At 40.9% G+C, this 13,016-nt stretch overlaps 1 protein-coding gene across 1 annotated transcript in view; it reads left to right on the top strand.

Annotated features, from left to right (window-relative positions):
- Positions 1 to 2,401: 2,401 nt before the first annotated feature.
- Positions 2,402 to 13,016, top strand: part of kcnip4 (Kv channel interacting protein 4) — a 133,280-nt gene continuing 122,665 nt past the window's right edge. Inside the window, exon 1 of the mRNA XM_034901319.1 lies at positions 2,402 to 2,653. Coding sequence (XP_034757210.1) covers positions 2,593 to 2,653 — 61 coding nt within the window. The 5' untranslated portion in view covers positions 2,402 to 2,592. The remainder of the gene's footprint in view (positions 2,654 to 13,016) is intronic.

The raw sequence follows: 13,016 nt of genomic DNA, 5'->3' as shown, positions 1-13,016 counted from the left end.
GTACAACTGTTGTTGTTTACACTTCTTTGTTACCCTGGTAACGAGGGTTCTTGCAAGAGCACATACTCTGACATCGAGTAATGCTGCTCATTAACTATACCCTTGTAGCCGAGCTGCACCAATCACATCGTTGTATCTGATATAGGCGGGTCAGAGGTGAGCTGTACCAATCACATCGGTTTAGCTGATATAGGCGGGCCAGAGGCGAGCTGCACCAATCACTTCAGTGTATCTGAGGTAGGCGGGGCCAGAGGTGAGCTGAATAGATGATGAAAGTCTAATCTACCAGTTAGGTAGCTGGTAGCTAAGCATACGGGGCTCTGGATAAGTCAACCCTTGGGGTGTTGTGATTGGTCGTAATGCGTGCAGTGAGATTCTTAAATGCTGAGATTGGGATTAAGAGATGGACGACTTTAATTACTCATGCCAGACCCTTATCTTGTGGATTTGGATCTGGATCACCAGGCTACTCCTTTGTAACCTATGTGTGAAACAAACAAGATATAAGGTGTTAATAAGAAGGTAGTAGAAGTAATGGTAAGCTGATTCTGTTCCAGTTGCACTGAGCCAAGCTAGCCGTTAATCTAATTTTCCACCAGAAAGTGAATAAGTATACTTTGTAAAATGTCAATACTTTCCTTTAAACAAGTACATTGATTTAACTGGCACACAAATCCCTGTAATGAAAGAGAAAAGGGAGGCTAAGACTGCTCTAGAAACTGCTAGAATGCCATTTTAAAGTCAGACTATGTGACCTTTGAAAAAAAAGAAACACCAAATTGTTGCTCTTCTAAATGAAAAAATGTAATTTCATAAGCAGTAAAACCCTTGCAGAATGTAATATGCTCAGGCCTTTTGCTGGTCAGTAGCTAACAGGGGCTTATGTTGGCTAAAGGTGAGGGCTTTCAAAATTGTATTGCCGTGCCTGATATAATCTCAAAATTGTTTTCATGTTTTATTTAACACTTTGAACCGACAGATGCTACAGGCAAACTGCAGTTTATATACAACTTCCACATTGACCAACAATATGTTAATGAGCAATTCAGTGTTAAAACCTCCTTTTGTTCTCATAAATCTGTTGAAATCCACGTCAGGGAAGTGGAACATATGAGCATCGGGTTCCTACTTTCCCTTTTATCTTCTGCATATAATTCATGTATATTCAAGAAATAAATATGTCTAAAAATATTCGCTACACCGCGGATCAAAGTAGCTACTCGCTCTAACGTGCATGTCAAATTTCTTTAAGGAAGAAGCTCCTGTTTTTTGAAGTGTCAGTAATTTCCCTTAATACCAGCGAGTAAATTGTGTGTTTGATAGTGAGATAGAAAATTATTATTAGTATTTTGGCAGACACAATCCTTTGCAAACTCTCTTTCTATGCTGCCATGAAACAGATGTGCTATGTTGTAAGAATTGTTCTTATCTTTAAAATAGCTGACAGTTGTCTCGGCCTGACAAGAGGAGGTTGAATTTATTCAGGGTTTATCTTTTCATCGCTGCTCGTTTGGCTGATCAGCTGATTGCAGTTTGCTTGTATGCAAGACAGAAAATAGAAAAAAAAGAATACTGTTTAGTGAACGTGTGTGATTCCTTTAAGTGCTGGGAGTATGTGTGTATTCGCCTGCACGCTTCCATTTGGTCAGGCAGCATCCCAAAGGGATTTGACTTGGCGCACAATTGTGTAACTGTCTGTGGTGAGATGGGACAGTTGAGAGACTTATGATGAAAACACTGTTAAAGATCCCTGGTGGTCCCTGAGCCACACTTTTGAAATTGTTATGTTTTATTGCAGCCTTTGACATTCTAAACTAACCGCATTGTAACCGGGACACCCTACATTCAATAAGCCACTGGATGGAAATGCTACGTTGCTTGGAATTTCTGTAAGTGTAGAGTGCAGTTCTGAGATGCTGAAGGGGACTGATTTGAACATCTGGTATAAAAAGCTATGTGGACACTACAACATTATAGCCTACACAGATGTGGTTGTTTAAATATGGCTATTAATGTGTCTTCCTCACTCTTGGGAAAGATTTCTGTAGATTTTCTTTAGAATTAATTTTAGAAAATCATTAATTAACTAAAAATAACCCAGTGGCACAATTCAGATACAAGTCAAACTTGATTATTTTCATTATTAATTAATCAATCATCAATCATCAATATTTTTCCAGATATAGTGATCATATAGGCTGGTGATAGCTAATCATTTATAAAAGCTGCTTGTTTTGCCCAAAGATATCATGTTTGCAATAATTTAGAACAGAGGAGCAAATCCTCATATCCTCAAATTGGAAACAGCCGAGCAAATATTTCCTTCATAAACAAGAAACTATTTCCAAATGGACCACACAGACACACCATCACCACTACAACACTCACCCTCTTATGCGCGCTCCCGCCGTCAACCGTGTGTGCACGAGCAGCGTTCCAGTGCACTGCGAAACTTGGGGAGTTGAATGAGCAGCAACTAGTACCAGCCGTTTACAAGTCGGTACGGACGAGTTCCTGGGACTGAAACAAGCCACTTTCGACTGAAACGAGGCACTTTCGACTGAAAAAAAAGCCGCCTTCGGAAGCAAAACTATGGAGAAGAAGAGCGTGGAGACCATTTCTGGCCGGGTGGATGCTGCTGTGTCTTCCCCTGGTAGGACAATGGTCGCATGTTATCATTTGGCAATTAATTGCTTTTCTGTTCGGTCTTGCATGGAGGAAACGTCAGGTGAAACTCCGAGCACAAGAATGACAAATGTTGCCTCTCTTATCGGTCAAAAATATATTCCTGGTGCATGTTTGTTAGACAGAACCACTTCTTAATCCGGCTTGTAATAAATGCAACAACAAATAGGCTACGTCTATTTGATGAAAGGTTAACGTACACAACTTCTTAGCTAAATGATAGCCAACGCCGACTTAACGGCCTCTTAACGTTCATATATTTAATAACTTCCACCAAAAATATAACGTAGCCTAAGTGGTTTCACTCTTGTAAGTAAGTTATTTATTGAAAGGCAACATTAAATTTTTTCAATGGAGTTTGGCTTCATTTTTTCTCATTCCAAAGATTTTTAGCTTGCATGCGTCTGCGACGTAAATGTCTATTTTCTGGACTTTTGCCTCCTCTTGAAAGGGAGATATATGGTGGCTCTTTTGTTTGAACAACTTAGGTCAATTTGTCAGAAATTCAACAGCAATTTTAGCTTAGTTCTGTTTCTGCTGAGTAATTTGACCTGCATTAACATTTTTTGAATAGTTGTTAATGTCCCTGTTAAAATACATATAGCTGTTTTCATGGTCAGCTGCCACTCTAGCCCACATGTATTTCATTTGAGTATATGGGCATTAGTGGTGGAAAAAACGACCATATTGGATTCAGTAGAATAAATGCTCTCCTGGGTGTCCCCCCCCCCCCCCCCCCCCCCCCCCCCCCCCCCCCCCCCCCCCGCAGTACTTGGCTGGCATCCAAAATAATCACTCTGTTATAGTCCATAGGTTTCCCCTCAGGCTCCTCGTGCCACTCTGAGCCACAGGAGTAGTTAACTGCTTGTCATTCCTGGCTCAGGCTAATGTTTGTTTGCACACCTAATTGACTTCTAATTATCCTTTTGTTAAGGATACACATACCTTCATGATTTGAGTTGGAAGGCATTCCTCTCAAACGTAATACCTCTTCAGTAAGTCTATTATTCAATAGCTTACAGAATTTAGACATTCGTTTCCCTCACATGTAGAATGGGAAACAATATCGTATGCAACTGCTACAATGACTGCAACTGAATGGTAAACGCTCACGCCAGCTAATTAGTACATGCCGACTTTGAGATATGCTTCTAAAACGGGCTGAATAATCCAGATCGTAGATATGGGTGCAGACAACGTGATGTTCAGTTTAGGACCAGACTCAACCATTAGTTGTGGTGAAGACCCCTGTCTGTTATGTTTCATTTTTCAGTTATAGCGCTCTGCAGTATTTAAGGATATTGATTGCTGTCCTCTGCCTAAATGTAACTTATTATAAAATGTGTATGACTGTTATCTTTGATTTTGAGGAGCTCATGGTCTCCGTTGCTTGCTGTAATTCCGGATATGGCACTCTGAATCAAGTTGTCATTGTCAGGTATCTTGGATTTCTCATAAAAAAAGGGTCAGTGTAGGGGGCCGGAGATTTGCACCGCATATGTTTCTAGCTTATATTTCTTAGTAATCACCGATTCTTATAGAGGCACCTATTATGTCACAAACTCAATAGTTTTTCTCCATGCTTTTTTCCCCCCTCAACACTTCATCCTTTTCTCTATCCAAACTCTCTAAAGCCCCCCCACCACTTTGTCCCCAGGTGGCTACCACATCATGATCCCTTCCCAGGGAAATCTTAAACCTTAACAATCGCCCAAAAAAATGCCAAAGCCACCGAGCCATGAGTTGATCCCCCCGTGAGCTGCTTCCTCGGTGCAGTGATTCTCCGCGTCGGTGCCTTGGAGCGCTCTCAGATCCCCATTGCAACCAGCGGCTCCCCTAGACATTTCTCTCCTTTATGTACTGTATCCCTGAGTCTCAGACAATGTAGAAAAGAAATAAAGCCCCGTTAGGTTTGTTGCTCAGGATGAGCTTCTTTCAGCACCAAGGCTAGCTCCGTGCATGTAAATGTAAATGTGCTGTATTTATATAGCGCTTTTCCAGTCTTAACAACTGCTCAAAGCGCTTTTACATCTACAGGAAACATTCACCATTCACACACATTCATACACTGTGGCCGGGGCTGCCGTACAAGGCGCCACCTGCTCATCAGATAAACATTCACACACATTCACACTCCGATGCGCAGCAACGGGGGCAACTCGGGGTTCAGTGTCTTGCCCAAGGACACTTCAACAATGGCTGCAGGGGCGGGGATCGAACTACCAACCTTCCGATTGGCAGGCAACCGCTCTACCACTGAGCCACAGCCGCCCCTGTACTGAATGTGTGAATGATGTACTGAAGTAGTCGGTCATGCTGTGTACATTTTGGTCTTTTTGTGACGAATGTCCTCTTTTCCTTTTGTGTAATTATGAATTATCATAGTTACTCATTGTGAAGAGATTTCTCTCTTCACGTTCAAGATGGCTCACGAGATGACACGGGACACCAAGCTACTTAGTACAAAGTACTTGGGTGTTAATGCTCGGCTTAACACCCAAGAGAGAGTCGCCCCGAGACAGTTCCTTGTTCCTTTATTTATAGGTTGATACAAACAGAATAGTGTGTGAGGGTGTGTGTGTCAGTCCTAACCGGACTGATACAAACAGAATAGTGTGTGAGTGTGTGTGTGTGTCAGTCCTAACCGGACTGATACAAACACAATAGTGTGTGAGTCAGTCCTAACCGTTTGGGCCTTCGTCCTTGTGCTTTAGTGAGATACATGTTTCAATAAAAAGAACATCCTGTGAAATGCTTGCATAAGCTTTTATGAGAACAGAGTGGGAAAATCACCCCTATATTGCTACACAGCCAAGCAGTTGAATATAGTACATCGAATATATCTTATAACACTCATGCCTCTTATTGTATATCCAGGACATTGAACAGTGCTAGACAACATTAAGTATTAACACATAAACTGTTACCATGAGGCATTACCTTATGGCTGTTGAATCAGCACTTCATTTACCCCGATTTGGATTTAATTACTAAGTCCTATGTTTAGCCTGCTCGATGCATACTATTGTTCAACAGAACTAATTAATTAACTAGAAAAGTTGCAGTTCACTGTCAGTCAAGAGACAACTCAAGATGTATGCAATGGTAATACGCCAGCGGTGCAAGCATGAGGTGGTAAATTAAAGGTCAGCCACAATACTAATCTGCATATGCAGGACTTCACAAGTTACCCCAAGAGCAAGCAGACCTTTCTGAAGGAATCAATATTTAGCACTACTGAGTCAGTATTTTATTGTTTTGAGCCAGTGAGTTATGTGCTTTGGCTTTGGTGCAACCAAGGGCAACGAGCCCCTTGCAACTACTACTACTAATGGTATCACAGTCATTTAGCTTTCAGCATGGAGTATCCTACACAGAGTTTGAGAGTTACTGCAGCGTGTTCTGATAAAAACAGCCTCTTTAGTTATTTGATGACACTGCTTTTCCCCGGATTAATCTCACCATATGAAGAACTGTAGTTAATGATGTGGGGACTGTTTCAGTGAAGAATGGTTTTGAATCCCGTGCAGTCCTTGTGCTAAAAGCCATGTATTTGTTTCGCTGAGGCGAGGAAGGGCTCCTAGTATATTTTGTCCGTTCGTAGATGTCAGCTTTGAGCTTTTATGACATTGAGAACTGACCACATGCGCTGTGTGTTTCCTCAGCATCTGTCAGCCAGGGGTCCTGAGATCACACTGAAGCAAAGATACATATTAAAGTAACTGCTCCAAATCTGTCAGACTGCAACATGGTGTGTGTTAGATTGTCAGGCGGAAGTATTTGACAGTGTGCAGCACACACAAGATGTGCTTTTTGATTTGGTATTAGAATAAATTACAGCGTGCTTGATGATTTGAGAGTATGAAGTAAAGATTATTCAAATAAACGCGTTTAAAGGCAACTTAAGATCACACATTTTTCAGACCTGTTTGCCTAGCTTAAATATTCACTTCTCTATGAATAGATTCATATTGGACAGTTTGACCTATTAAACAGTCAGATTTGGCACATCAGATGGGCGTAATGGCATACCAACTGCCGTGAAGTTAATTGCACTCTTTAGCATCACGATGGAACCCAGAAAGAAGTCTTCGTTGTTGCTTTTGTGACAAACCTCAGTGCTTCCTCCCTACCTGTCGATACAAAGCCGTTCAGTGGTCAAATCTAGGATTAATTGTACCGTGAACTTCTCTGCTCGACTTCTGGGCACTCTCCAGCAGATTTTAGTTGCTTTGCATCTAGGCTTTGTTTTTCCTTTTTGAGAGACTGGGTGGGGAGCATCTGCTTGCATGGACCATCTGTCTTGGGACTCAGGCCAGAGAAGAATGAGGGGAGGAGATGTATAAAGTAAATAGGATGAGCAAAGATAGGATACAGGGGACAGAGAGGACGAGGTGAGTGAGACAGTAATGGATAAGCGGAGGGTCACTGATTGGGATGTAGAAGGCAAACTCGTGGAAGGAACATCATTGGTAGGCCGATAACTGTAGGGACAGCGGAACATAAAGAGTTAGTTTAGGATTGCTGACGGCTAAAAGAAGTGAGCCGTCATCCATGTTTCTATCTCCGCCCACGGGCTTGTTTATGCCACTGATTCACTCCATTTGACTTCCCTGGATAGAGCGCCAAACAGCTGATGCCAACCGGGTGGCAACGCTTGCCCTCAGCTTGCAAACATGTCTTTTTGTGTATGTGCCCAGGTCATATTAAAGATAAACCGCATACCACCCAGAAAAATAACAGAAAAAGAAACCTGGTGGACGGACATTTCTCTTTTTAACAAATTGGCAGTACCAAACCAAGGTTATTATAGTTATGCATTTTTCATTAGTTATTTTTATTTTCCTTTTATTTAGACTTTTAGTTTTTAGTTGGTTTTAAATTCAGTTTAGTTTTAATTAGTTTTCAAAGCAGGTTTGCTAGTTTATTATTATTATTGTTTTGAAATGCTTAGTTTTAGTTTTAGTTTTTTTTGTTAAATGGGGGATTCGAAAAGGTCAGAAAAAGTATAGTGTAAAAATAACTCAACAAAAAAGCCTACAAATTTAGAAATATGTCATCAGCATGTATTAAACAAAAACACCAGAACAAACAATAGACATATGATGATGAGCACAGATATGTAATATGATATTAGATATGTAAACAGTCATCACGAGACGCAGCAGTGAGTGTAGAATGGGTTTGACATGTTCAGGAGAGACAACTAAACAGACAACAGACTAAAGGAGACAGACATCAACAGACTAAAGGAGACAGACACCAACAGACTAAAGGAGACAGACACCAACAGACTAAAGGAGACAGACATCAACAGACTAAAGGAGACAGACACCAACAGACTAAAGGAGACAGACATCAACAGACTAAAGGAGACAGACACCAACAGACTAAAGGAGACAGACGCCAACAGACTAAAGGAGACAGACGCCAACAGACTAAAGGAGACAGACACCAACAGACTAAAGGAGACAGACACCAACAGACTAAAGGAGACAGACACCAACAGACTAAAGGGGACAGACACCAACAGACTAAAGGGGACAGACACCAACAGGTGTTTTTGGTTCGGGTAAAGTGATGAACTTTTTGAAACCAATCGACTCACACAGTTGTGTAGACATCCCCGTATTAATCCACATATTAACCCACGCGTTCCCCCCCCCATCCATACATCCATGTCCGTAAAGTTACCAGGGTCAGCTTCTGTTTCGAGGGGGGGGCTTGGTGTTCTCCTTTACCTTGTTAAGCTAAGCTAGGTTAGCCTCCTTGTGTTAGTTTCTCAAATGAAAGCTACTTTTAAATTCATGGGATGTCTCCCTGTAATAAACTGTCCACATATTTGACCACCTTCCACTGCAAGGCACTTACTGACAGTCATAATCAAGCAGGACTCGGCTGCCTTCTTCCGACTTTCTGTACCGCCATGACGCCAGGCGAGGAGGCACGGACATGGGTTCCCAGTCGGAAACTATTCCCGTCTACGGGAAATGTCACAGTTGGAAAGATATAACGTTATTGCTCTATGAAAGACATTGACAAAGACAAAAACCAAGAATATTTACTCGATAATATTACCAACCATACGCTTCAATGAAGAGAAGGGAGAGCAATGCAGCGCTCAGGAGAGCTTCAAGACCTATTTCATACAGTCAGCTTGTGATGCATTCGGCGCGTAAAATTAAATGAGAACCAACTCATTAAAAAAGTCATTTAACATAATAAATAAATAATCAAATTCGTTTAAAAATTAACTAGTGAATCGAGATTGTGATTTTTATATTGATTAAGTGTGCAGGCTACATCGGACAGATGTAGAGAGATTTACTCTGTATTTATTTTTATTTTACAGTCTGATGAAGGTCCAAGTTCTGTTGCATAATTTTTTTTAGTTGTTAATAATAATTATATAATTATATTATATAATAATAATAATTTATACATATATATATATATATAGTAACCTTTTTGATTTATTTCTGCTCTGTTAGTAACTTGACTTTCCATCTTGTTATTGAGTTTAGTTCTCATTTTGCTTGTCATCTTTTGTTTTGTAGCTTTGGGATCGGATTGCCTCATAAAACCTGAACAAAACCGAATTATGGAACGAACATTAAAGAATGAGCTGTATGTCTGATGGGATGAGACTTTCCAAAGAGTTGTTGATGAAATGGTGTCAGAGCTGAACATCATACAGGCCATGTGTGGAGGCAGGCCTGGCATGAGTGGCCAACTGGAGGCTCCGTCTGTCTTTCTTCTTGTCCCAGTGGGGGGGGGGGGGGGGGGGGGGGGGGGGGGGGGGGGGGGGGGGGGGGGGGGGGGTATTCTGGGCCTTAGACCCTCTAAAAGTCCCCATCCCACAGGCTATTGCCAGCACCTAATATAAGCTACACAATTAAATATATGTGGCATTCCAATAGAAAATGTATGTTACACATACAGACACGAGCCATTTACCAGCATGAGTCTACCTTGTTAATTAGGGCAGACCTAAAAATAGATATATACATAGTATGCATAAAACAGCAATGATTGTCAATAGACATATCTACCACCGCTTAAGTCAGTAACAGTAGATGGTTTTCAATGTTATGTCAGTTAACAGTCAACCTTGACAATCCTGGGAGGAATGTGTCTACTGTACGGTGGCCTTAGCAACCATGCAATGTGCAAGGCTGACACCAAGTGGTATTACACAGGAAATGGTGCCTTGTAGTAAACAGGAAGCTTTTCACACTTTTCATCCAGTCGTTAAGCTTTATTGTGTCATTTATTGTTATGATATTATTAACTTAAATAATGTACCTGTAAAACACTCAGAGCAAGTTAGGATAATATAATTGGCAAAGAAACTGCTTATTGACGTCATAGATTAATCTGTCAACAAAATATTAACAATTTAGAAGCCGGATTCAGTGAATTTTATTTTAAAGTGATTAATAGATGATTTTTTTTTTTTTTTAGATTCAACAAAATATTGTACATACTTGTGTGAAGACCAGGAAATTAAATTTAATGTCAATATGAAGAACCTCTGAAAAGCGATTGGATTGTTAAAAGTGATATTAACAAATATAGAAGTTAAAGATAAAACAACAAAATGCGTGGCTTATATTTTATGTTGCCCATTATATCCCATGATGATGATTTCCTGTGAGTAGTAGATTACTTTTTTTTTCTAAAAAAACAACTAAAAACTGCCTCTGTCCTCAATACTTGGGAGAAGTCTGGCAGCTAACTTTCCTGATCTTTAGTCGTCATTGGTTATGCGGTGGCAAAATAAAATTGCCTTGTGTTTGACGGGCTGAAAATGAGAGCATCCCCAGAGAAAATGAAAGTGACCTTACAACATAAACCTGCTGATAGGCTATATTTCAATGTATGCTTCACTGCCACAATGACACGCATCCTTACACAGAAGGTGCCCCAAATCCCTCTAGGTGCTTGTATAGTCACTAGCGCAGTGTCTCTGTACACACTGACCGATAAAGAGCCAGTTATCTTCAGATAGCAGGCGCTGCGGCTGAATAATTTATGGAGGCATCCCAACACATTGATTCAGGAAACAACGTAACCACGAAAGTGGTAAAAAGTCTGACGTGTGTGTGTGTGTGTGTGTGTGTGTGTGTGTGTGTTGGTGTAGTGTTGTATACAAATTTCTGTAAGCAGTATGTGCTGTGTGCTTTTCTTCTCTATAACTGGCTGCTACATTGGCCATAATGACACAATAATGTCAATTTAACAAGCGGAAGAGGGAGCAAGTGTGAGAGCGCAGGGCCCTGTGAACTGATGGAGTGGCTGCACTATTCATTTTCATTATGCTGAGTTGCCATCTCCCGAGAGCTTAGTCAATTACCCATTTAAAAAGTGCTGAACCCTAATTCGTGCAATAATTAATACTGGTGCAAAATTGAAGCATGATAATGAACAAATGCTGTGATTGACACATAATTTTATCAGCAAGAGTGTTAGGTGAAGTATCGAAGCCCGTTTTCCATTAGCTAGTGTGACCTTTTGATTGGCCTTCGCAACTGAAGCTGTTAATAGGGGCAGCCGTGGACACTGAACCCCAAGTCCCTGATGAGCAGGTGGCACCCTATATGCTACCCTTGGACACAGTGGGTGAGTCTGTGCGAATGTACTATGTAAAAGCGCTTTGAGTAGTTGTTGAGACTAAATACACTCCATTTACATTTGATACTTGGTCGTAATTTGTATAAACCCGTTGCATTCTGGGGCTGCAGCCCTCCTTACGTAGAACAAGACAAGGAGAGAAATGTATCTCAGTGTAAGGTAAGAAAAGATGTTATAGACACCTTTCCTCTGTAAATCTGACACTGATCTGGTCTTTCTTAAGGCTAGTATGTGCTCCCTCCTATCAGATTACTCAGTCCAAGAGGTGAACAGCCACCGTTTCCGCAAGGACGCCATTATGAAGCTCTTATGTTTCAAAAAGAAAATAGATCTGGAAAATGATAGATACAGAGACTTTGCCAAGATGGAGCATCCCCTGTCTTTAAATACTGCATTGCAGTTTATTTAATACGCTGGGCTGTTTCCACTCATGGATTCTGCTAATTTTAACTGTCACTTTGGAGGACAAGGTCACTGTGGGTCACTGTGGGTCACTGTGGGTGACTTTGGGTGACTACTGTGAATATCAGCTGACCAGCAAACAGTGAACCATAGGGTTTGTGACCAGCACGCCATTGGAGCTGGCTGGGAAAGATGTCATTGAAAGCAGTGGCTCATTTCAACCTATTGCAACAGAGAATAATGAGGTGAGTGAGCCAGCCAGTCGGTCTAGGATGAGGCAATAGTTTTAATGTTTACCATCTTTGTTTTGTAAAACTGTATTTATACATTTATTTTGACAAGATAGTACTGCATAACAGACAAAAAAATACTGGCAGGGCAGAAAAATCATTGTATTGCAAATGAAGTTCTTATTGCAAACTGCTCATGCTAAAGAGTGTAATTGTAGCATGCAACCTATTTATATAGCCTGCATGTCAGTAGCTGTACAAATGAGCATACTAAATCAAAAATGTGTGCATGAAGGCAAAGAATGAATATATCTTGAATATCGCAGAACAAAGGTTTTTCCTTCTATCGAGATATTAAAAATATAGAAGGGACAGATTTAGCTTCTTTCCACTCTCATTTTACCTTAACTTCATATCAAATAGAGGAATTAAAACAAGCAGATTCCCATGTACAGTAGATTCCATTACAACCTCTGACAATGATTACATGTAGGGCTTAAGTCATTTAATTTCCAAAAGATTTAACATATAGGACGTTCCACGCGTTTGCTATATATATGAGCATTACCATTCCTCTTGAGTCGTAAAGGCAATTAGTGAGCTCTACTTACTTATGTGAAAAAATGAAGGAGCTGAATTTATGTTATGTTGCTGATGCTGCTGGGCAGCAACCTTCTTTGCTACGGGTAATGGCTTCTGTAATGAGCTATTGCGTTACCCTTGCAAGGTTTTATGGAAATGTAGGGCTTGGTTCAAATGAGTCTGTTGTCTTTAATGTGTGTCTTCCATCATTTTATACTGAGACAGCGGGATTGTTGATATTCATTAAGCTTTTCCAAAATCACCCGCAAAACTGAGTCAAAAAGGCTAGAGTCCCAGGAGGCCTTAAAGAGACGGAACATAAATGTATTAGTTCTGCCAGGTACATTGGTGGTTGACTGGTTCTGGGTCTGACTGCTTGAGCCTCTGTTAATGCCATGGTGGCACCCTGGAACATAGTTTAAACGGCAAGCAGGGTTTCCTCCAGTTTATACAAGCCTGGTGGCCCCCGGGGCCAGAGTTGCC

The sequence above is a fragment of the Etheostoma cragini genome, chromosome 19 (assembly GCF_013103735.1).
Source record: "Etheostoma cragini isolate CJK2018 chromosome 19, CSU_Ecrag_1.0, whole genome shotgun sequence".
Classification (NCBI taxonomy): Eukaryota; Metazoa; Chordata; class Actinopteri; order Perciformes; family Percidae; genus Etheostoma; species Etheostoma cragini.
The sequence above is the reverse complement of the archived record's forward strand: the minus strand, read 5'-3'. Positions and strand labels throughout refer to the sequence as shown.